Source organism: Neomonachus schauinslandi, chromosome 13 (assembly GCF_002201575.2).
Source record: "Neomonachus schauinslandi chromosome 13, ASM220157v2, whole genome shotgun sequence".
Taxonomy (NCBI): Eukaryota; Metazoa; Chordata; class Mammalia; order Carnivora; family Phocidae; genus Neomonachus; species Neomonachus schauinslandi.
In genome coordinates this window covers 13148783-13174436 of record NC_058415.1, presented here as the reverse complement: position 1 = coordinate 13174436, position 25654 = coordinate 13148783, and the positions used below count along the sequence as shown (strand labels likewise).

General features: G+C 43.6%; 1 protein-coding gene across 12 annotated transcripts in view; it reads left to right on the top strand.

Moving 5' to 3' along the window:
* The window catches only part of TRPM3 (transient receptor potential cation channel subfamily M member 3), an 827080-nt gene that overhangs the window by 653924 nt on the left and 147502 nt on the right, over positions 1–25654 (top strand). For all 12 annotated transcript variants that reach the window (XM_021694438.1, XM_021694434.1, XM_021694433.1 and 9 more), the window contains one exon: positions 10420–10543. In XM_021694438.1, the coding sequence (XP_021550113.1) occupies positions 10420–10543 (124 nt within the window). The remainder of the gene's footprint in view (positions 1–10419; positions 10544–25654) is intronic.

The following is a 25654-nucleotide window of genomic DNA, read 5'->3' as shown; positions in this document are numbered from 1 at the left end:
AGATTTTATTATCTCTAATGCAGGCATGACAAATAGTTTTCATCGTGAGTGTCAACAACAATCCGTTGGTACCAGCGTCCTAGAATGTTGTGTTGAGAATGAGTCCGAGGCCACATATGGGCTCAGGGGAAAGATTTCTGTGGTGGATTAACAATGATGCAAAGAAAGAAATGTACAGTCAACATGCCATGGATGGCTACTTTTATTCTGGAGTGAAGACCAAGTGTTATAGATAACCCCATATATCACTACCAGGCAGTCATCAAATAGCACATTGAATTATGAAGCCAAGGGCAAAATAAGAAATTTATCTGCCTAAAAGATGTCTGGGAAATAGTCCATGTTTCATCAACACTGTGAAGCACATCAGTCTAAACTGACAATATGAGTCTTTCCCTACAGGCATAATACATAGGATATCAAAAACAAGAGGCTCTTTGTTGCGGGGTACTGTTTGAAGCTGGACTGAGGGACAGATTAACTGAGCAGTTGTCCATGGATAATTTATAAGAAAGAATAATTTAAAAACTGCGAGGAATTAGTCCATCACTAATCCATCTGAAAAAAATAAAATTATACTTGCTCCCACATCTCATAGAGTAGAATATGGGGTTAGAAGGAATCTTTGACAAATTACTTTGAGAGAGAGTTGAGATTTGCCTCACCCTTTCCCCCACACCTCTGACCCTCTTCCCAAAAGCATACTTGAAAAATTGAATATTTTTTAAAGCTTCTGCATGCAAGAACCTGATCTAAATACAGTCTGTCATCCACTCTCTGGGGTAGCTACGATAATTATCCCCATTTTATAAATAAGGAAATTGAGGACAGAAAGATTAGGAAGTTTGCTCGACATCACCACTAGGGAGTGGTCTGTCCAAGGACACTGGGGCTGGAAACTACGCTCCTAGCAGCTACACCATGTTGCCTCTCGGAAGATGAGACCAGTAACTGCAGGAGGCTTGCTTGCCCCAGAGCTGAGTGATTGTTAACAACAGCTTCCAGCTCCCCCCCTTCTCTCACGTGCAGGTGAACTTCTCCTCTGAATAAATGTTAGACCAACCTTTAAAATACGTCAGTTAAAGAGGTGCCAATGCTTTTGCCTGCCCAAGAAGCTCACACATCTAAGTCCAGCTCTGATTCTGTCTTTTATGGAGGACCTAACACAATAAAAATCCCCCTATTCCTCCTGCCTGGCTACATGCAATGGTCACGGATGGGATTACACTTGGAATGAACGCAGAGGGTGTGCTTCCCCTTCAATTTTGGCAGCAGAGAAGCTACCTGACCATGTGGCAGTCCCTGTATGCTTTGGCAACACATAGCAGTTTTCACTCTTGGGTATGTTCAGACCCAAAAGAAGGGAAGGAGAGAAATTACAGAGACACAGCCAACACTGCTGAGGATTTTTTCACCTACATGTCCTGCTAGTTTCTGCCCAAGGTAAAGGGCTTGGCAGCCCTGTCTGCCTCAAGAGCACTGCTTTCCAGTAGAACTTTCTGTGATGATGGAAATGTCCTCTGTCTGCCCAGTCAGATAGCCACTGAGCACTTGAACTGTGGCTAGTGTGACTAAGGATTTGAATTTTAAATTTATTTAGCTGTACTTAATTTAAATTTGAATTGCCACATGTGGCTAACAGCTCCCATATTGGAGAACATAGCTGTAGTATTTATGTAATTGAGCTCCACCCCTCGGGGACCCCTTGAGTGTCTGACGGATCTTCAGTGTCATTGGACATTGTTCCCTTCGTTTTTTAAATTACATTCTTTCATCCAACTGACATTGTGTGTTCAATCATTCAACAAATATTTTTTTGAAGATTGATTTATTTATTTTAGAGTGAGAGTGAGTGAGAGAGCGCATGAGCTGGGGGAGGGGCAAAGGGAGAGGGAGAGAGAGAATCTCAAGCAGAACCCCGCTGAGCATGGAGCCCAATGTGGGGCTCAGTCTCACAACCCTGAGATCATGACCTGAGCTGAAATCGAGAGTCAAACACTTAACCGACCCAGCCACCCAGGCACCCCTCAACAAATATTTTTTGAAAACCTACTATGTTTCAGGCACTTTTCTAGACACTGGCAAAAATACACCTGTCAAGAAAATAGACAAAAATGTGGTCACAGAACTTACATTTTGGCAGGATCGGATAGATAATAAGTAATTAACTTAATAAGCACATCGTATAATACTTTAGAAAGTGATTTGCTATGGGAAAAGAGAAGGGTGAAGGGAATCAAGGTAAGGGGATGGTAGCAAAGCTTCTATCTTCAGCACCTTGGTCCCTGACGAAGACTGAGAAAAGAGAATACATAAGTAATATCACGTGTCATCATCCATGCATCCAAGGAGTTAATCTAGTTAGGATTTTCTTGGATTAATCTGTCTTCATGAAATGCCACACATAAAATGCCCAGCCCAAATCTTATCTTATAATAGGTACTGAGGGCCCCTCCTTACAACGCTCAACCCCACTGCATCACCCCCCCCCTTCTGTTTCCTTTTGTATGTGTATCTGCGCCTTCTGTTTTACCATATCTAGCTCAAGATTCTAGAGTGGATTTAAAAAAAGTAAAAAAAAAAATAAGGAGAAAGTGAACAAAAATAAGAAATGCTCCCTCTGTGGGTAGTGGTAAATGAAATTTTTTGAACAGATTGCATCCACAAGTGTGCATCCTTCCCGATTACAGGCAGCTTCTCCAAAATCATTCCCACTACCTCACATTACTAGATAGAACCCTTAGGAAAAGCCCAGGTGAACCACTTTTCTAAGCTACATATTAAAACAAGATTAGAGGTACTATTTTCACAGGTCTTAGCTGATAGAAGGCATTTGTATCTGGAGTTGATCTTCAGTAAAAAGCTGGGCAAAGTAAGTCCCTCCCCATCCCATCCCATCTATTGGTCACTTCCCTGGGTCCCATTCACATCACTTAACCTAAGAGTTGCTCTTAGGGCTTCCAACTGTTGAGCAAAATATTTGTTGGCCTCTCAATTAATTAAAAGGAGCTTTGGGCATCTGAGAAGCTGGGGAGTAATTCTGGGGAAAAATTGGATCCTTGGAACCACGTTACTCAGTCTCAGTCTTCTCACAGATAAGATAAAGAACATCCTGTCTCAGGGGTAAAACAGAAGAAATCTCCACTTGTATCTAGTCATTAAGAAACAAATCACTAACTTTACATAACCACACTGAGTTGAGCCTACATATTTAGGTTAGTGTAGTTCATTATCAAAGATTCTTCCTTCCCGACTCTCTTGTCCTCTAAGTTTGGCTCTGATGCTTTCAGGTGTATAATCTTTAGCAAGTTAACTTCCCACTGCAGGTTCCAGAGCCTTCATCTACAAAATGGTGGCTCCTAAATTGTATCAGTTAATTTATTCCAAAGTTCAAATCCCTCAGCTGAATTTTCAGATGAGCAACATACAAACTCCAGAAAAATCAGAAGTTGAAATGTTATCTTACTGGTGATGAGAAACTATTGCAGGGTTTTAAGAAGGATGTGATGGAATCATCTTTGCTTTGTAGAACAAGCATTCAATCAAATGTGTGGAATGGATTAAAGGAAGATAGAAAAGAAAGCAATTAGTAGTCTACTAGTACCATCTGAGTAAGATATGAGGAGGGCCCAAACAAAGGTAGATCAAGAATAATGTAAACTGGGGGTGCCTGTGTGGCTCAGTCAGTTAGTGTCTGACTCTTGATTTCATCTCAGGTCATGATCTTGGGGTCATGAGATCGAGCCCCTCATCAGGCCCTATGCTGGGCATGGAGCCTACTTAAGATTCCCTCTCTTTTTCTCCCTCTGCCACTCCCCGCCAAAAAAAGAATAACATAAACTGGAACAATACATTAGTAAGTCAAAATTTCTCTCTAGCTTTTGGCAGGTGCTTGTTGTTGCTTTTCTTCTCTAAACAGACCTCAAGGCAAGGTGATGGCACCAAGAAAACACCCCGCTGTTTTTGGTGGTGACTTAAGCTGGGCATTAAGGCTGACCCAAGCATGCACACATTTGACTGAAGATGTCCCTTGCACGCTGCATTTGATAGGGACAAAGTATGATGATGGTATCCCTGGAAAAAAGGCTCCGGCCGATGCCCAAGGCCTGAAAGAAATACCTGGTACATAGTATATGCTAAATAAATGTAAATAGGCCGCTGAGGCAAAAGAGAAAATATTTGCAGGTTCTATGCTTCAAATCAGTAATAACATTTTGAAAATACTTCTGAGTGGTTAGACTATCACTTTTAAGGAAAAGGGTGATTTTCATAATCTGCTATTAAAAGAAAAAATGCAAAGTAAGACAGCTGAGGCTGTTTATCATTAAACTGTGGAAAAGACTGATGCTTTATAATGTCTCATCTGAACAGAATCCCTTGGTGGATTTGCTGGTCTCCAAGATGACCACCATCAATATATTCCTTCTCTGTATATTCCTGCTTTCCTTCCACCAAGAGATGGAGTCCCTCCCTCCTCTTGAACCCAGGCTACTCTTAGACATGCTTGATTAATTGAATGTAAGGAAATGACATTCTGGGACTTGTGAGGTTAAATCAGAGGAAGTCTTGAAGTTTTTGCCTGGGCCTCTTCAAACACACTCTTGGAATCCTCAATTTGAGAGAAGCCAGCTGCTGTGTACAAAGTCCATCCACTGTGCAACCACCAGAAGGAACAATGAGCCAGTCCTCAGTTCTCTCAGCCATCCCAGGCTGGGTACCAGACAATGGAGCAAAGAAGTCCTTGCATCCCCAACAGATGCCACGTAGAGAAGAATGGAGCCCCAGACATACAGCCATTCCATCCTGTCCAGCTGAGGACCCAGCTCTCACGGAGCAGCCATGAGTCATCCCCACTGTGCTCTGCCTCAATTCCTGACCCACAAAATCAACACAATTGAAAAAAAAAAATGCTCTGTTACATCACTAAGTTTGAGGGTGTGTTACCTATTATTACCAAAATATATGGCTTACAGCCCTATGAGTTCCTTGAGGCTAGAACTAAATATTATTCATCTCTCTACCCCTAGCAGAGTGCCTGGCCCATAGTAGGCACCAGTATTGTTTGTTGAATGAATAAATAAATAGATGTGCAGAAGACTGCATGGAGGGTTTGCAAGGTTTCACAGATAATGAAGCCTCCTAAATCTGCTATGTATCCCTCTTTCCCAAACATAAGAAAGAACTGGTGATCCCTGGCCTCTCTGAAATGGGAAAGTTCTTTCTCCAGCTTGGTTTGGGAGTGGCCTTGTACTGTTGGGCTGAGCAAGGATGCAGAGCACCGTTGGTCCCAGGAGAGAGCTCTGTATTGCACACAAAGACCCCAGCCACTGGCCATGCTACTGAACAAGAAGGAATGTCAGTGAGCCAGGAGCCGTGTGGGACTGTGTTTTAATAACACAAATGCTTGCATAGATCTTGCTACGCATCAGGCCCTCTACAAAGATTAACTCATTAAATATTCACAAGTCTATGAGATAAGCACTCTTATAATTCTCATTTTACATACATGAAAAACATGACATGGAAAGACTAAACAGCTCGCACGAGATCATATAGCTAGCAAGTGACAGCTTTGTTCCAGACAGCCTAACCCTGGTGACTGTGATGGTTTTTATCCACAATGTGGGTTCCCTCTCCGGGAAGAATCGTGCTGTTACTTGTGACCCCACAGTCATAGCATTTGGGAGGAAGGGGTAACTTTTACTAACTAAGAAGAAGGAGGAGAAGAAGGAGGAGGAAGAGGAGAGGGAGGAAATGGAGGAGGAGGGGGATGGGAGGAGGAGGAGGGGGAGAGGATGAGGAGAAGAAAAATGCCATTCTCTGTGACCCTTAGGCAAGACATGTAACCTTTCTGTCTCCTGAGGTTACGTGTAGTAATTTGCTTTGGCATGAAGCAAATGACAAAATTTTATTTTTCTTTAGAGCATTAGAGATTCTCTGGGAAATGATGTCTTTTAAGTACCAAATTGCGGTACTATTAATGATCTTTATTTATATAGGTAAAATTTTCTCATATTGTATCTGAATAAATGAACTGAGAGCATGTGTGGAGGGCAGGAGAAGGGCTTCGCTCCTTGATGAAAGCCATTAACCTAAGTCTAGCTCTTCGCGTCCCGTTCAATTCTAAATGCATTTTCTAATTTTTAAATCGAGGAACAAAACTCTGATATGGCAGGTAATTAAAGTCATTCTGAGAAAAGTGTGCACACGTGGGTTGTATTGCTAGCCTTTGAACAGAATGAGAGTAGCCAAGTGTGGGAAGTTCCTTTGGTTACTCTGAGCACTGGATGAACGTTGACCTATTTCAGATACTTCTGTGACTCATCCAAAAAGCTCCAGATCAAAGTTCAGCATTTAAATGGAAACACAAATGCCATAGTATGGAGATTTTCCTCACTTCAATGACTACCCTTCCTAAATCAAGAAACATTCTAATTTGAGGTATACCAAAAATAGCATTGGTCCATATGGAGCCACAAATTAAGTTTCTGTAAATAGGCACCATTTTGTCAAAGACCCAATTCTAAAACGAAAATTTTATATAATACTCTGACCATGTTTTGATGTCAAGAAATTCTCAGTCACTATTCTTGTGCCATAAAAAGAAATCTAAAATGGGCTTATTTCTATTTTTTGCTGGTGATCAAATATCACGGTCAAGATTTTTAAATCCTTCCAGTGTTGTGCAGGAAAAAAAAACGGGAAGAGCTAGAAAAGCAATAATTTCAAGAAAGCAGGCTTCCCAATATCCTACAGAATATGGTCACAAAGTAAGAAAGGGTCCTTAGAGAAGACAGGGGAAGTCTTTGTGCCAAACAGAAAACATCTCATTCAGCTTAGCAAATACTTGTGAGGAAATCAGAAGCGATAGAATCTTCAACATACTAAATGCACTTTGCCATTGTCCTCACTCTTCCCCGTATCTTCAGATTTCCTTCAGATGTTCTATCACAAAAAGGAAGAACAATTTCCTAAAACAAATATACTTAAATTTCTACTTCCAGTGCAGATTATTAGGAAACTAAAAGACATATTTAGAGGTTTCAAACAGGAAAAGCAGCACCACAAACAATGGAAGGCTGAATTCAGCAGACTCAGCTCAAGCACCAAGATCATCAACCTCATTTGGTCTTGTACAAATCATTTGGTCTCTTTGGCCACAGCCTCCTCTTCTGCAAAATGGAATTAATACCTACTTCTCTCTCAGATTGATGTGAAAATCAAATGATATGATCCCATTGTAAGTCCTAAACCATGAAGTGCTCTGAACACATCAAATGCTCTACAGGATCTTCTTTTAAAAGTTCTTAAACTCTTTCTGCAAAAAGCATGGGACCTAATACCTGTTATTTTTTTTGCCAAAAGGGGGAGATTTACAAATGCTCATGAGCTAATAAAACCAAAGAAACATCAAAAATGTGATTTTCCTCTTGATGCAATCAGGATAGTAAAAGAACTAAAGCCAGAATAATAGTTATTTAATGTTTAATGAGTATAACTTAATGCTTTGGAAAGACTAAATCATCTTTGTCTCACCTAAAACCACTCTGCTCTATCAGTGATTGGCACCCCACACTTTAGAAAACACCAATCTAGAGAGTCCTTGTACTTCTAGAAGTAGAATTCTGGGTGTTTGTTGCTAAATGATTTAACCAAAGGCACAACTTCATTCAGTTGCAAAATAAAGATCTTATACTTTTTAGTATAAAGACATCTTCAATGTCTTTCAGTTCTCCTCACTAACAAAGCTCACAATAAACTAAGTTTCACATGATTTCTCAATTTTTACAAAGTGATAGACGACGTACAAATAACAGACGGATCCCTCGAACAGTTAATGACCTCAGGGAACTGGCATTTCACTACAGATTGTTAGCAATGGAAAACAAATCTCGAGCTGTTATCAAAATTAAACACCTGCAGATGAATGATTGGATCTATCAAGTGGCTAATGAGGAGAGTCTCTTCTTGTGTTGTTAATCATGTACAACATTTATGTATACTCAATATTGCAAAACTCTCTAGACCCATCCACATGGGTTGCCTGTCAAGTAGAGTGCTCATGTCTTGACTCTTCAGGAAATTTGGCAACACAAATGGGATCATGTCACTCTCCAGCGGCTTCTCACTACCTGTGGGATAAAATCCGAAGTCTCTAACCATCTCAAAAGTCCCCCATGATCTTATCCTTACTCACCCCTTTTGCAGCGCCATCTTGTTCCACTCTTTCTTTTGTTCTCCATGTTCTAGGCATACTGACCTTATTTTCTCAAAACTGGACTTTTCATCTTTTCACACTATTTCATCTGCCAAGAATGCTCTTACTTAGCTTCCCCCCCACCCCTGTGCTAATGCTCATTTATTCTTCAAGTCTCAGATTAAACAGCACTTCCTCAGAGGAGTCTTCCCTGTACCACCTAGATTAGATTATATTCAACTGTCACAAGTTCTCTACTTCTTTACCACTACCAATCACAGTTAAATTGCTAGTTCCAATCTTCCTACTCCACCATTGTGTAAGCTCATTGAAGACTGGGAGAGTGTGTCTCTCATCTGTCCCTGTAGCCCTGGCAGGCACTACAGTCTCTGGCACGAAATAGACATCACTAGGCAATTGTTGAATGAACGAGTAAGTGAATGAATGGTTTCAGATTGGTTTACACCTAAGGCCACAGAGTCGTCCAGAATAATTTAGTAATCTTGAGAGGATCTGGTATTATTTTTCAACTTCATCTGGATCATTCTCTTTTTCTAACTATTCATGATATAAACCTTCCTGGAGGGCAGAAGGCATAACCCAATCCTCCATCGAGCTGCGTGACATTCCAGGACCCTTGGTATAATTCTGTCATGAGGAATGCACCCTCCCCAAAGCTTAGGGAACCATATTGTCCAACCTAGTGGGTTCAGGTGATCTTCACACAATCCTGGGGCACAGAAGGTTATCCTCAAGCCTCCCATCTTGCTTTCTTTGAAGCAACAAAATTCGTTATGCTTTCACATTAAAGCATATGTTATAATTTGCTTCTCAAGTAGCCACAGTGAGGAAGAGAGGCCAAGGTATAGTGCACTTGGTGTAATGAGAGACAGTGGTGTAATGGAAAGAGTACTGGACAAGGAATCAGAAGACCTAGATTCTGGTTTTAGCTCTGCCACTTAATTGCTGATGACCTTAAGCATCTGGCTCTTTCCAGCTAAAATACCCTTCCCTTTTAAATTGTACAGACCTTTTGCCTACAGGGTTCCCATGAGCACCAAATGAAATAATTATATTTTACTGTTGTAGATAAGAGTTTCTGGTTCTTCAATTATGGGGAAAAAATGATAAAACCATAAAATGCTAGGCAAAGTATGGTAATTTTGTCGCTGGTCCTTGAAAGAAGTTTTATCTTCCTGATTTTGGACAGAATCTATGAACAGTAAAGTGATTTTTCATCCCCTGATGGCTAATAAAGATAGCCCAGTTCTCACCAGGTCATTTAGTGAGGGCGGAGTTAAAAGTTAGCTGGTTCGGCTTCGAGAGGCAACAGGCCAGTGGTTGGGTATCATGTACCTCCCTTGCTTTCCCTCATTCTTCTATAGCACAAAAGCTCTCTCTTACTGAAATAGTCCATATTAGACCTCCTCTGAATCAGACTCTTTTTGGCTGTAACACAGCCAATGCTTGACATAAATGATGACCTGAATCACAGGTCAAATAAGTTACCACCTACAGGAAATGGTCTTAGAAGAAACATAAGTCCCATTGCTCCTCATTGGTGCTCAAATTACTGAGATGGAAGCTTTTCCCCCACAATTAGAGATGAAGTTGAAAATTAAATCTTCATATAAGTAATGCAGTAAATTTTTACCAAGATGCTAATGAGTAAGGCTTTCTTTGATAACGGCATTTGAGGAACAGGGTATTAGACACATGCCATATAAAAGAAAAAAAGAGAAAAAGAAAAAAAAGAACCAAATTCATCTTCTGACTACTCTTTTAGGTTCTGAGACATTATAATGGATTTATTTTTAAGTGCATTTTTTTTTTTTAATTATCGCAGTTGAAATAACTGTGGCCAGAAAAATACAGGAAGAAATAACTCCTGTTTAAAATCAATCCCCACAGGGGCGCCTGGGTGGCTCAGTTGGTTAAGTGACTGCCTTCAGCTCAGGTCATGATCCCGGGGTCCTGGGATCGAGTCCCGCATCGGGCTCCCGGCTCAGCGGGGAGCCTGCTTCTCCCTCTGACCCTCTCCCCTCTCATGCTGTTTCTCTCCTGCTCACTCTCTAATAAATAAATAAATAAATAAAAATAATAAAATAAAATAAAATAAAATCAATCCCCACAGTGCTTTCCTGTATTCTAGAATATTTCTCAGGAACATGTTCTGAAGAGGAGCTGGGTTGACCTGTGGTTGACATTGTTTCTAATTGCAGACTTATCAATGAATCTCTGAGAGACCAGCTGCTGGTGACCATCCAGAAGACTTTTACATACACTCGGACCCAAGCCCAGCATCTGTTCATCATCCTCATGGAGTGCATGAAGAAGAAGGAATTGGTATGTAAATAGTGTTTCCCATGCGTGGCAGAGTCCCCTCCATATTCCTTTTGTCCATCGAAACATTTTCTTGAATCACACACCAACTGTTCTTTATTCCAGCCAAGCTCGCAACGTTCCTCAGTTTCCATTGGCTCCTGTAGCCTCCTCCCCTCAGTAGCTAAGACACTACTTTTTCTGCCCAGATTTAATGAAGTGTGTGCAGCCGGGCCTCAGCACCCTCTTGAAGCTCACCCCAATGCTTCCGATTGCCTCCACCAAATGAGTCGAGGAGAGAAAATAGGTTTCTTCCTGGAAAATACTTCCCTTCAGGGCTTCCCTTTGCTTGGGAGTAGGGAATCACTGATGGGCTTATTGTCACATATCTTAGTGACACAGGACTGCTATGCTCACATGCTAATCCATGCAGGTAGAAAAGGGAGGGACGTGCCCACGGAATGCTGGAAACTTCTGTAGCTTCTGAAGTGTCCTCCAATAACTACTGAAATATTTCTTACATCTGGTGCAAGTGTCTTGCAAATGTGGCATCATCACAGAGACCTTCTGTTAGAGTGAACAGAAATAACATGAGTTAACATTTAACGAGTACTTGCCATGTGCCAGGCAGCATGCTAAATCTTTACATGTATTAACTGCTGCCATCTTTACAAATGTCCCAAGGAGAGAGGTAGGATCATTATCCTCACCTGACAGATGAGGAGATGCAAACGGACTTGATTAGTAAATGAGGAGGCAGGACTCAACACCGCGGTATTTCATCACTGTGGGAAATGCTCTTATCAGATATTGTCTCACTGAACCCCCTCTGAGCAGATTCCCTGCCCACCTCAGCAAGCAGAGACTATCCTCAGAGGTCACTTGAGCCTGCCTGCTGACAGGGGAAGTTAAAAGAGCAGCTTAAACCTGAGCAGAAGCCTCACTCAGGCTTTGAACCACCTCAAGTCTGCGTGGGCATCCTGGAATGATTATCTTTGGGGACTCCGGGGGGGCGGGGCACTTCTCCTTCAGAGGGATGCCAGGACCAGACCCTGAAAGGTTCAACCACAGGGAGGCAGATAGGGTAGGGAGGGGCTGGAGTGAGTCGCTCTCAGCCAGTTCCCCCACCAGACCCTCAGCTCCTCCAGGCGTGGTCTGGAGCCCTCTTGCTCATGATGGTGTCCCTGTGCCCAGGACTGTGGCAGGCTCACTGAGACTCCCAGGAGGGAGGGGAGCAGGGGAAGGAGGCAGTTTCTGAGTTTGAGAAACCGAACATTTAGGAAAACAGGACTTGATTCCAGTAAGCAAGACCCATATCCAGAAAGCATCCGCATGACCTCTGTGAGAACCTTCAGCCCCTTCCAGGTTTGGTGTGAAAGTTTCCATCTCTAATCCTTGAGTGTCCATAGACCCAGGTAGTCTGGCCACCTTGTATATATAGAGAACCCAGGGCACAGATGGGGTTCATAGCCACAACTGCTGGTACCCACGAGGAGATTCAGTTCAAACACTTCCTCCAGCTCCAAAGAGGTGCATGAACCCCAGAGCCTGCTGCATGTAGGACGGATTTCCTGATGACCGCATGCTAACAGTTTCCCCAATGCCAACCATGAAAACTTACCAGAACTACCCATTTCAGCAGTCCTGTAAATTTCCTAGAAAGTCTAGAGACTCATTTGCCACCTTCCATTTCCACGCTGACGTCTCCTCCCATCTGCTGTCCTCTCTCAGCTGCCGGCCCCCACAGGGGCCACCTTGCCGCCCCCTGTCAGTCACACCTGGGAGTATGTCTGCATCCAGAACGTACGCTGCTCCCAAATCCAAGACTTTAAAATACACACACACATCCCTGCAAACACAGCTGCCCTCCCTCCTCCACTCACCACCATCACTTCATTCATCTCAAACTTGAACACCAAGCTTCTCCATAATTTGCTCGTCGGAGTTGAACTCCATGGAGGCGGAGTGTAGCTGAGTGCAGTTTTCTCTGCCCTGTGCCTCACAGAGAGTCCAGACGGTTTCCCCTCTTTGCTTTCCTGGGTCCTCTCACTTACCCGCCCCTCTGCTCGTGGGCCTGGTGCTTCTCCGTACCCTCCCAAAGTGGAGTCATCTGGCTCTTACTCAGATAGGCCTCCAGGGACATCAGTCACCTCTCCTGCTCCCTACAATTGCTATAAACCTTGGTAGTCTCCTGGTGGCCTCTTGGGGGCCTTTGCAGTACATGTCACAGTCTTTATGGTATGGCCACACGAGCGTCCTGCTTCCTTTCCTACAGCTAGCTCTCCTGTGTGGTAGTGATTCTAAAGTGTAGAAGCAAACTTTGCAACTAGACTATTAAGGACGCTTATCCGGTCCATCAATTCAGGATGTATGGGGGGAGGGGAGAAATAAACTGATTTCTCCTTGAACCTCATCAATCAAGAAGCTTCCAGGGATGCCACAGGGACACAGAGAAGAGGCAGCTTGGGGAGAATTAGAGGGGACCTGGGATCGAGCTGTATTTGGAAGATGATGGACACATAGCCTGAGAGGCGAAACTGAAGGAGTAGCTCCCTGTTCTGTCCTAGCAGCCGAAGCGGGAGCATCTCGGTATCGTCACATTCTCACTGGAGGAGGGCACCTTGAGGCAAAGATCGGCCAAGGGCATAGAGCATGTGCTAATGGAACAAATGGAAGCAATGATATTAGCTCAGCAGGCTTGCTTGTTCCTCTTCTTCCTCCCCACTCTATAAACAGACACTTATCAAAGAGCGATCCTTGGCTCTTTCCCCTTTCATTCACTATTCGAATTTCAGGTCTCATTTTGAGACAACTCCCAAGTGCACAAATATCCAGCTTTGTCTCCCTCCAGGCTCCTGCGTTTCCAGACTTCACGCTGTCATCCACACCCTCCTCGTCTTCCTTGTCTAGACTGTTGCTGTCCCCCAGTAATTTGGTCTCCCCTAATCCAGTACCCTCCAGCAATCTGTTCTATACACCGAGGGGTTGGCAAACGTTCAGGTTTTGTGTGCTGCAGAATGTCTCTGTCACATAGTTTCTTTGTTTATGTGCTTATTTGTTTTTAAACAACGCTTCAAAATCTCAAAGCCATTCCCTACTTACTGGCCATCGAAAAACAGCCCATGGGCCAAATGTGGCCACAAGCTGTGGTTTCCTGGCCCCTGCTGCTCAATAATGCCAGCTACTTCCTACCAAAGCACAGAACCAATGGCATCGCTCTCTGCATGGAAGGTGTAATGCGTTGCTTCTATTTCCGGTCTTAAATTCCACCACTTTTTTATGAACCTTTCATGCTAACTAAACCAGTCTTCTTGCAGTTATTTTTTTATTGCCTGCTTCCCTGCATTTGTTCAAACCTAGAGCTCTCTCATTCGCCATAACCAATTGCCAAACACATACGTGCCCACGAATGCACACGTGTGCACGTACGTGTTCACACCCACACACACCCACACACACCCCTAGAATACACTGCACTCCTTTATCTGCAACTGTCTTGTGGTGCTCATCATTTATACCTTAAGTCATTTACGTATATCTCTGACTTCTCATGTAAGCTCCTGAGAGCGGAATCTGTGTCTAATTCATTTTTCTGTTTTCCCTGCACTCACTCATCCCTTATCTCTCAGTAGCACAGCATATACGTAGCAAACACTCGATAAATCTTTATTTAATAGGCGAGCAAATGAATGAATTCAGAGGAATATACATTAGAGGAGAGATACGTATTTAATATCCATTAAATTGCCTTAAAATCTCCACTAATGCAGTGTTACATCTCCTTAGGGAGTCATAGATTTGGTTTATGGACTCAGGTTTGATTCAGAACCATCTGCTTCAGTTATGGGCGGTATGCTCATGTGGTGGTTAGCAAGCTCTAGAAGCAGACAAACCGGGATCCCAATTCTGGCTTCATCATTCAAGTGACTTAACTCCATGAAGCCCCAGGACCATCCGCTTTAAGGGGGCGTGCTAATAATACCCATGTGTTCTAGGATTGGCCATACTTCCTCCTCTTGGTACAGATTATTCTTTGATCCTTTTTTTTTTTTTTTTAAGAAACACAATGAGGGGCGCCTGGGTGGCTCAGTCAGTAAAGCCTTTGGCTTAGGTCATGATCTCAGGGTCTTGGGATCAAGCCCCACATCGGGCTCCCTGCTCAGCAGGAAGCCTGCTTCTCCCCCTCCTGCTCCCCATGCTTGTGCTTTCTCTCTCTGTCAAATAAATAATAAAAAAATCTTTTTAAAAAAATGTTAAAGGAACACAATGAGACAAATATCACAATAGACCAAAAGATCAAGATTGGCTCGAGGGTCTCACATGCCCTCCATCCATACTCTGCCAAGGATGAGGCTGAGCAGTATCCAGATGTCACTCACACGGCTTCCTTTTCTTGTTTGACAGTCCCAGGCTCCAGAACTGGCGAATCTCCCAGAGATACTAGGGAGGGCAACAGAGGAGTGTTGTCTGTGCCCTACCGATGAGACCCTGGAGGCCTAAGACTGCTACCTTCAGTGCAGGGACATGTGTTTCCTTATGAGGGCATAGTTAACATGTATGCTCATATCCCATCACAATCTCTGCCACATTTGGGAAACTGAGGGGCAACTTTCTACCCATCTTTTCACAGATTCATAAAAACCAAGCAAACATGACTTCTAAACAAAGAGGTTTCTTCTCTTTTTACCAACAGGCCTATTATATCCAGGGAAGGACCACAAAGTCCAAGATGTTCCTTGCTTGGACAATTTGATGCTTGTCAGACTCTTAATACCATGGGCTGGTGGCTGAGTGTTACTTGGCAGGTTAGGGTCTCAGCATCGTGTAAGAAATGTTCTTGAAGACCCCAGTTACTCTATGGCCCTGAGTTACTGAGAGAATTCAGCATTCTAGCATGGGTAAAGAATGTTGGCATAGTGTGTGGCTTCTAGGAAGCACTGGATGACTTCTCACTGTAATTACATTTATTCTACGAGTAACTACAGAGACTAACTCGAGTGTAAGCACAGACGTCTACTCTTGCCCTTGTGTTTTCGTAGTCCTCGCTAAAATTGTCAGTGAGGCACAATTTGACCTCAGAGACTTGTCATCCCACCTTTACGTTCCAGCTCCCCTCTTTGCTCATCTTAATGGACAGAGAGTACAGACAAGAGGAAACACAGATGTAACCTCCCAATGTCTTCCCTGTTGAACACCAATGCCCAAACAAGCACAGTAGACTCCTAAGGTCATGAGGGAAGAATACTCTTCGAGCTGCAAAGGAGAAGGCTTTTTAGGCCAAATGGCTGAAAGTCATAGAGTCATGTATCAAGTTTAAAAAACAGTTCTCTCCAACACAATGTTTGGAGAGAAATAGAAATGCTCTTTGAGATAGATGCTGAATTGTACCTAACTCCTTTTAAATTCATCTAAATGTCATCTTAACATAATTTAAATCTAAATATTTTAAATGAGATCATGGGAAAAAGATGCAGAAGAAGTACTGCTCCCTTAAAAATGTTCTCCATATTGTGTTCTCAACACACAGTGGGGTGCAGGTTGATTTTTGAAAGTTCTGAAACTCTTTTTTTTTTTAAAGATTTTATTTATTTATTTGACAGAGAGAGACACAGCGAAAGAGGGAACACAAACAGAGGGAGTGGGAGAGGGAGAAGCAGGCTTCCCGCGGAGCGGGGAGCCTGATGCGGGACTCGATCCCAGGACCCTGGGATCATGACCTGAGCTGAAGGCAGACACTTAACCATCTGAGCCACCCAGGTGCCCCTAAAGTTCTGAAACTCTTTTAGATGATTAGAATATCACTTCCTAGGAATAAGGATGATGCAGGTTTTGGAATCCATTTGCTTGGCTTCAAATCCCAGATTTGCTATTTAATGCATGGCATTCCACAGACTATTTAATCTCTAGATGCCTTTGTTTTTTCCTCCAGATAATAATAATTGCATTTATGAGATTAATTATAGGAATTGAATAAGTTAATGGATGCAGATAACATAATAAACACTCAATAGATACTTTCATTGTAACAATGATGGCGACAGTGGTGATGATGTCTATATAGTGCTTCATATTTAACAAAGATCATCTTCATGTCATCTTATTTGATACTACAATGAACCTTGCTAAGGTCACTATTAGTATCTCCACGTTATAGAGGGAAACCAAAACTCAAGGACTTATGTGACAGGCCCAGAGTCATGCAGCTAGTTAGTAGCAACTTTAGAACTGAACCAAGAGCATCTTTCTGCAAGGACTGAGCACTTCTCACCATATGTCAACATGTTCTAAATACCAGGTATGACCATGTTAAAAATGACTTTGAAGTAGGAACCCATTTTCTCTCTCATCTCTGGAGTAATCTGAACAAATATTTATTAGACTTCAAGATTCCTGGAACAAAAAGAATACACCGTTCGTTGGTATTTCTGGAATGCCCTTTATGCCCCTATGTAGCAGCCATCATATGCCTACAAGGAAAATGTAAGCACAAAGACCAGGCCACTTGATACTTCTGCATCAAGGGCAAACTGAAATTATTCTTGTCCAGGATAGTATTTTAATCAGACTAACTAGAAGCCCCCCATTTGGAGATTGACTCACTCTCTGTTCTTCTCGGAAAATATTCACTGAAATAAGAAAGAAATTTGAAGGAAATGTCATTTACACAATTCCTTGCCAGGACAGCTAATAATGATGCTAACATCTTTCATCTTATATAATGTAGAAGAACACCTTATAATAGACAAAGTTCTGTTGCATCCCTGTGTCATTTGAACTGCACAACAATGGGGTGAGAATTATATCTATTTTTCAGCTAACCAGAAAAATGAAACAAAATGGAGGAGTCCACAGAAGTGTACAGAAAATGCCCACTTGACTTCCATTCTCACTATCAAGGTCTCAGACTCTCTCAGAACCAACAGAAATGCCCCTGACCTTTCCCAGCCATAGTCACCAAACATTATCAGTGGATTCGAGGCAATAGAAAAACACAGAAAATACTCTTTTCCTGAGAAAAATAAAACAATACAGTAAATAAAATATAAATATACAAGAAATAAACATATTATTGCATTCCCTTTAAGAGCTGACTTACTAAAGAATTTACCTAACAATTGGCTTGAGTGTCAATTCTAAGATGGCCTTTCTTTTTTTTTTTTTAAATCTTTTTTTTTTTTTTTTTTTAAAGATTTTATTTATTTATTTGAGACAGAGAGAATGAGAGACAGAGAGCATGAGAGGGAGGAGGGTCAGAGGGAGAAGCAGACTCCCTGCCGAGCAGGGAGCCTGATGCGGGACTCGATCCCGGGACTCCAGGATCATGACCTGAGCCGAAGGCAGTCGCTTAACCAACTGAGCCACCCAGGCGCCCTTTTTTTTTTTTTTAAAGATTTTATTTATTTATTTGACAGAGAGAGACACAGCGAGAGAGGGAACACAAGCAGGGGGAGTGGGAGAGGGAGAAGCAGGCTTCCCGCGGAGCAGGGAGCCCGATGCGGGGCTTGATCCCAGGATCCTGGGATCATGACCTGAGCCGAAGGCAGACGCTTAACGACTGAGCCACCCAGGCACCCCAACTAAGATGGCCTTTCTAAACTGAGTTTCAGAGACTTCACATCTTACCTCCACTATGCATTCCCACTCTGCCTCCTAGGCCAGGGTCTCACTGTGTTTGCCTTGACCAATGGGCTCTGCTTGGCCGCACCACCACCAGCCCCTCCGTTCCAGCTGACACTTGACTGTGGAATGACACGTCTTAAAGAGCAACTCTCCTAACACAACCTCCCCCCCAATCAGAAACCCCCACTGTCCTTAGCAGTGTTTGCCAAAGTGAGGAATACTGATTGCATATGAGATTATTTCAGGAGGAAGGCAAATCAATGTTTTTAAGAGGCATGTATTAATTTGCATAGAGATTACAAATTATGACAACAAAACACAAAACCTTGAATAGTAAGTCTAAATAAACACAAATTGTAAAGGGGACTCAAGTTGAAGAAAACAATCTGATTGTAGTGTTGGTATGTAGAAATGGCGAAACAGTGAGGACTGTACCAGAAAGACTATTAGGTTGGAACATACTGGCCTTCGGAATTAAGTTGCATCTCCTTAATGTAGCTTTCAAGGCCCTTTCTGGTCTGGATCTGGATCTGGTCTACCTTTCCAGCCACAGTTATTGGTACCACCACTTTTATACTCCAGTCTAACCAAATCTAATTTTCCTTGAGGAGAAACACCATGCCTTATACATCTTTCTGTATTTTGTACAAGCTCTTGAATCCTCTTTTCAAATGTTAAATGCACTAGTTTCTGGAAGCACTGGGATGGATTCTCCACCCCTACCCTACAGCCGATTCTCAAACAGGAATATTACTATCCACAAAAATGAATACATGGACTAGTGTTTTCCCTGAATTCAACAGAGTAAGAGTTCTTAGCCTCATGTCTAAGAAAAGCAGTAAGTCTTCATTAAGTTCTGTGAATCCCCTGAAAATATATGCAAAATTCTGTACATATAAGCATATTATGGGAAGAATGCATCCAGTTCTCAGATTCCCCTGGGATGAATCACTCCAGAGAGTTAAGAACCACTGTAGTAGATGCCTTTTCGTGGCAACAACTAAGTTTGGATCACAGGAGCCATAAACACTGCCTTACATTCCTTCTAGTCCCTCAGAGATACCCCATCTGGATGAACATTTAACCTCTGAGCACTGTTGAAATGTGTGCACCTCCATATTTCTCATTAACAGTTTTTGTAGATGTAATCTCTTCCATGATAAACAGTCAATCATGCATTTCAGGAAGCCAGCAGCTTGTAAATGGGCTGTGATCCAAAGATCTATTTACAGCTCAGAACCCACTGTCTCATAAAGTCATGTAAATAATACAGCAAACTTCTGGTTTGCAATAATGAGGCTGAGAACAGGAAACCAAGAAGTGTAGTTACAAAGAAAAAGATTGTCATCCCTTTCTCTGGGACAGGATTGACCCTCGACAAAATTGTTAATGTATTAACATTTTAGAACCTGTTCCCTCTTTCTCTGCAACATTGCTCCCAGAGCCCACCCCACCCCTGCCCCCAACAAAGCCTCTTTGGACACCCGAATAGAATTTCCCCATCTCATTCCTCTAGCATTGCCCATCTCCCACCTGGTACAATGCCATGATCTTACTGCAGATGAGCTTACCTGGGAATCTGAAGGCCAGTATTATTGAATTCATATTCATGGATGTGGGACTGAGAGCCCTTTGGTCTCTGTAACCGACTTAAGCTTCTGACGGAGGATGCATATGGAGCCGAAGGAATTTTTTTTTTTAAGATTTTATTTATTTATTTGAGAGAGAGAGTGAGAGAGAGCAAGAGCAGGGGGCGAGGCAGAGGGAGAAGCAGACTCCCCACTGAGAAGGGAGCCCAACACGGGGCTCAATCCCTAGGACCCTGGGATCATGACCTGAGCCAAAGGCAGGTCTGACCGACTGAGCCACCCAGGCACCCTGGAACCGAAGGAATTATTGATTAGGGGATTCTAAGGCAGTATAACAAGTGAAGGAGGAAATACGGGGCGGGGCGGGGGGGTCGGAAGGGCTGAGCGATCACATAGATTGTCCAGTCTTATTTGGAAATCTCATGTCAACTCTCATATTCACATCTTTTCCAAGCTCTGCTTCTTCCAGCATCTCCTTCATGGCCAAATGCAAGGAGAAAAAGCGTAACAGACGCTGGCTTACCCTTTCTCTGTTTTAAATTTATCTGAGTTCTCTAGCCCTTCCCAGTAACACTTCATTTGACCAAAGACTATAGAACTACAGTTTGAAAACTACAGCTCCAAAGGACACAGGTGGTTCCCAACGTATTTCTTTCCATCGCTTCAATCCCACAGAATGTACTTAAACCTGTATGTTTTGTTGTGGTTTGGACCCACAGTGTTTGCAGGAGGGCCGAGGGGAAATTAAATGGGAAGGAGCTAGAGAGGCCATTGACGAGTGCAGGTTATTTGTAAGCCAGGTGTCCAAGAGCCAGATACTCTCTGCTCTCTCTTCCGTGCTAATCAATGTGTATACAGTACCTCCTGTCATTTGAACTCATTCACCCACATTTCCATCTATATTAGTATTTATGCTGCTTATTAGGTGTGATGCCCAGGCAATGAATACATTCATCAAATCCCAAGGTTTCAGCCCTGGGGCCATTAGCCTGATGCTGATCGTGTGTCGCCCAATAGACCATTCTCCCAATTTATTTTCTGCCTTCACCAAACCTAAATCTTGACCAGAGAAAATTATCCTAATCGGAGAGGACAAACATACACTGCATAAAAATGATCACTGCCACTATCATCTCTATCATTTATCTTTGATTTTTATCTGCTTTACTTAGTTATTTTCTCCCTCAAAGAGAATTTAAATGTCCTGCCTGCCAGTCTCCTTCTTTCTTGTAAATCGGATTTGCTTTTTTTTCTCTTTCTCATCTGGCCTTTTTCTCTCTTGCGTTTTCTTTATTCTCCTGCCCACTTCCACGGTTTGTGATCAGCTGCGGCCAGAGCTCAGGCTCCCTCTGGAGCTGGTCTGTCTTCTTCATTTCCATAATGACGTGACTCACACTTCCCTACCCCCATCCTTGTGGACCATGGCATTGGCTTCTGGTGGCCACACCATTGTAGTTTCCTCCTTCTTCTCCTGCTCCTCCTCTTTCTCCTGCTCCTCCTCCTTCTCCTGCTCCTCCTCCTCCCTCTTTTTAATTCATAGAAACATAGACACATAACCCACAGAAACATAGAGGTTCGGGGTGTTAAGAAACCACACAGCAGTGGTTTCAACATGGGCCACGTGTTAGAATCACCTGCGGAGCTTTAAAAACAACAGGCACCTGGATCCCACCCCTGGAGGCTCGTGTCATTGGCCTGGGATGTGGCCTGAATGTGAAAGATGTGGACAGTTCTCCAGGCGGGACTTTCTCATAGAAGGAAATTCTTGCTTCTGCACCATTACCACTTACACATCCTATTTCCTTCTGTGCCTTTGAGCCTAGAGAAGTTCTGGTATAATTTGTCACAATGAGATGGGCTTAAGTTTTCTGGAAAACAAATTAAGGTTTCACTTATATGAAACTCCTCATTTTCCAAAGATGCTACCAAATGAAGTGTCATGATATATTAAGAACAGGCCTGGTGGGGCACTGGAACAGAGAAAAAAGCATAATTAGGTGAAATTGGCCACAACCAACTTGATTTTAAATTCAGATCTTCCTCAACTCACAGCGGGGTTATGTCCTGATAAATCCATCATAAGACGAAAATATTGCTAAGTCGAAAATGCATTTAATACAGATAACCTACTGAACATCATAGCTTAGTGGAGCCTGCCATAACACGTGCTTAGAACATGGTAGCCTACAGTTAGACAAAGTCATCGAACGCAAAGCCTATTTTATAGTAAAGTTTTGGATATCTCATGTAATTTCTGGAATACCATACTGAACGTGAAAAACAGAATGTCTGTATGGATACAGAATGGTTGTCAGTGTATCGGTTGTTGACGCTCACGACTGTGGGGTTGACCAGGAGCTGTGGCTGCCACTGCCCAGCATCACAAGAAAGTGTCCTAATACATATCACTAGCCTGGAATGATCCAAATTCAAAATCTGAAGCCCACTTTCTACTGAATGCAAATCACTTTCACACCAGAGTCAAACCGAAAAATTGTAAATTGAACCATCATAAGTTGGGAACCATCTGTACTGTGATCACATTCTTCTCCAAGCACTTGGCCATGACTTCTGACAAGTGGTCAGAAGGACTGTGGGGGCTTCACTACCAGCCTGAGGGCTCTGCACGTGCCCGCGATGAGACAGTCAATGATCAAGGACAGAAAGGAGGGAACAGAGGAGGGACAGAAGAGAAGAGAAGGAAAGGCAGGAAGTAGAAGAGGAGGAGTAAATTAATCCCTAGTTTACCAGTTGCTTTATAATTTTATCTTCCCCACAACATTAAGAGACAGAGAATATCCTCCCTGCTTTTACTGACTTGAGATCACTCAGCTAGTAAGTGGTGTGATCGGGCCTCCTCCTACCTTCCCGCCCACTGCCCATCATCCATTCAAAGACAACTGCCCTGCTTCTTCTCGAGAAAACACCAAGTGTCAGATGGCACCAAGGTTGTGGGTGGGCCTGGTGGTCCCAGGGGTGATGGAATGGGAGACCACAGTGGCTTCTCTGTAGGCCAAAGACAAGGAATGGATGCCTGTCACCAAGCTGAGCCGCCTGGTCAAGGATATGAAGATCAAGTCCCTGGAGCAGATCTGTTTCTTCTCCCTGCCCATCCAGGAATCTGAGATCATTGACTTTTCCTGGGGGCATCCCTCAAGGATGAGGTTTTGAAGACTATGCTGGTGCAAAAAGCAGATCTGTGCTGGCCAGTGGACCAGGTTCAAGGTATTTGTTGCCATCGGAGATGACAATGGAAAAGGCGGTCTGAGTGTTAAGTGGTCCAAAGAGGTCGCCACTGCCATCCGTGGGGCCATGATCCCAGATAAACTTTCCATCAATCAGTGTGGTAAGGCTACTTGGGGAATAAGAACGGCAAGCCCCCCACTGTCCCATGCAAGGTGACCAGCCGCTGTGGCTCTGTGCTGGGGTGCCTCACCCCTGACCCCAGGGGCACTGGCCTTGCCTCAGCCCCTGTGCCCGAGAAGCTACTGGCGGGGGTCGGTAGAGACGACTGCCCCCTCTCAGCCAGGGACTGCACTGCCACCCTGGGCTACTTCACCGAGGCCACTTCTGTCGCCATTCCCAAGACTTACAGCTAGCTCACCCCGACTCTGGAAACAGACTGCATTCACCACCCGATAGTCTCCCTATCAGATTTGCTGACCATCTTATAACAACCCACACACCAGAGTCTCCGTGCAGAGGACGCAGGCTCCCGCTGTGGCCACCACATACTTTATACAAGAAAAATAAAGTCAATTAAAGCCTACAAAAAAAAAAACAGAAAAATGAAGATAACCACCCTACATCTGGTGTGAATGAAATAAAGTTCCCTTGCAGCTTCCCACCAACCTCGTTCCGGGGGGAGGATGGGCAGTTTCTGCCCAGAGGAGAGGGAGCTTGCCCCTCTCAGCCTCAGGTGGAGGCACGCTGACGTGGGGCCCAAGAAATAAAGCTGGAGTTTTCCTGGCAGCATGCTAACCCCCACAGGGCCCTGGGGCAGGGGAGAAACACAACTTCCTCCAGGAGATTCCAGCCAGCCCCAGAGTGTGAGTCCTTTCATCTCCCCCCGTGGAGAGAGCCAGACGACTTGTGTCATGGAGCCAGTGGTTCTCGTGGAGAACAACAGAACATTCACAAAAGCACACCATTCTGTCATCTAACAACACTAACAATCAAATGCCAATGATTCGAATAGAGGCAGACCACCTGACTTCAACAAAGGAGCATCGTTTTGTTTCCAAACCCACAGAGGACAGACTCGTAACCAAAGGAGAAATCTCATTATTACAAAGTGGCATGGGGGGGGGGGGCAGGGGGAAATAGTAGACCCTCAAGAGAAGTTTTCCTGGGAATGACCGCCAATACTTAACACGTGTGTCTCTTTCCTTACTCTGGCCCTGGTCTCTCATCTCAGCCACTTTGGGTTTCTTTGGTCTCGGACATTGGCTTGTACCCTTCCTTCTGCCTGAAACTCTTTCCCTCCAGTCTTCACGTGGCTGGCTCTTATCATTTTTCGTTCTCAGCTTGAACCTCCCCTCCTCCAGGAAGCCTTCCCTGACCACCCTATATAAAGCTGTTCCCCCGTTCACACTACTGTTTGTTTTGTGATGGTACTTGGTGCACTTCTCTCATTTATTCATATTTGCATGTGTTTTTGTCTATCTGCACTTTTAACCTCTAGGAAGACATGTTCTTGTCCAGCATGTCACACGTCTCTAGATACAAAGCAGATGCTCGATTTAAATATCTGCCGAATAAATTGATAAATAAAGCAAGCCCAGGTCTATCATATCTGATGCTGTATTTTCTCCCCCTGCCGTTTTTTTTTTCAACTACTATTTAGGGAGGACTCTATTCCAGACCCTATGCTAGGCACTTTGCACATATATTTCATTTAAAACTCAAAATAACACTATGTGATAGGTGTTATTTCTCCAATTTCACAGATTAAGAAACTAAGGCTTGAGAAATTAGGTTTCTTGCCTAAGCCAATATCATAACTGAAACAGCCAGGATTCAAGCACAGATGTGTCTAATTCCAAAGCTTTTGCTTTTCTCACTCTATGACACTTTCTCTGTGGGAAAAAAAAAAAAAAAAAAGACAGTATCAGGGAGGATGAGTAACTTTCCAAAGACTTGGACAACAATGCTTCTCATTTATCTTTCTTCCTCTCCTTGTATGCGTTCATTCTTTCTACCCATGTTCCCATTTCACATTGCCAAAAACATGCACATTCCCTGGCAGGAAACACAGTAGTCATTCCTGCCAGAGAGAGCGCTTTCTGGAAACAGTGAAGTCAGGAAGTCACTTTGAACAGCAAGTTCCTTTTCCATGGCTCTCTGGAAATCTCCTCTCTTAATACCTATATTTCCACGCCTCAATGCACATCTTCAATCCTTGCACCTACAGAGAGATGCCCCCGCAATGGTGGAATACTCTGGAAAAGGACACAGTGCCCAGATAACACACCCACTGGCATCCCAAACTCAGGACTCACGAGAGCCAACTTGCAGGTTCCATTATGGACCAAAACGGGGGCAGGACAATGAAGGAGAGGACCCCCTCCTGACACCAGTAGAGCCCACGATTGTCAGGACCTGTCATTGGCCCTTGCGTGGCATTAAATGCCAATGTTCCAGCTCTGCCTAAGACAAAATGTTTCTCGACAACCTGATTTCTAACCAGACCTCCACCATCTGCCATCCGTGAGCCGTAATCTCTGTCTTTCTCTCTCATTGGTCCTCCAAAGTTCTCCATCCCCACTGCAGCTCTTTTAGCTCCTTGTGTGGGGTGATGTTGTCGCTCTGCCAGCCTAGCAGTACTTGGTAGCTTTCTCAGCCCCAGTAGGGGAAGCCAGAGAGCTCAGAGAGGAGAATTTTCCAACCTCCTTACAACACGCCGGCAAACTCCCAGATGCCCTGT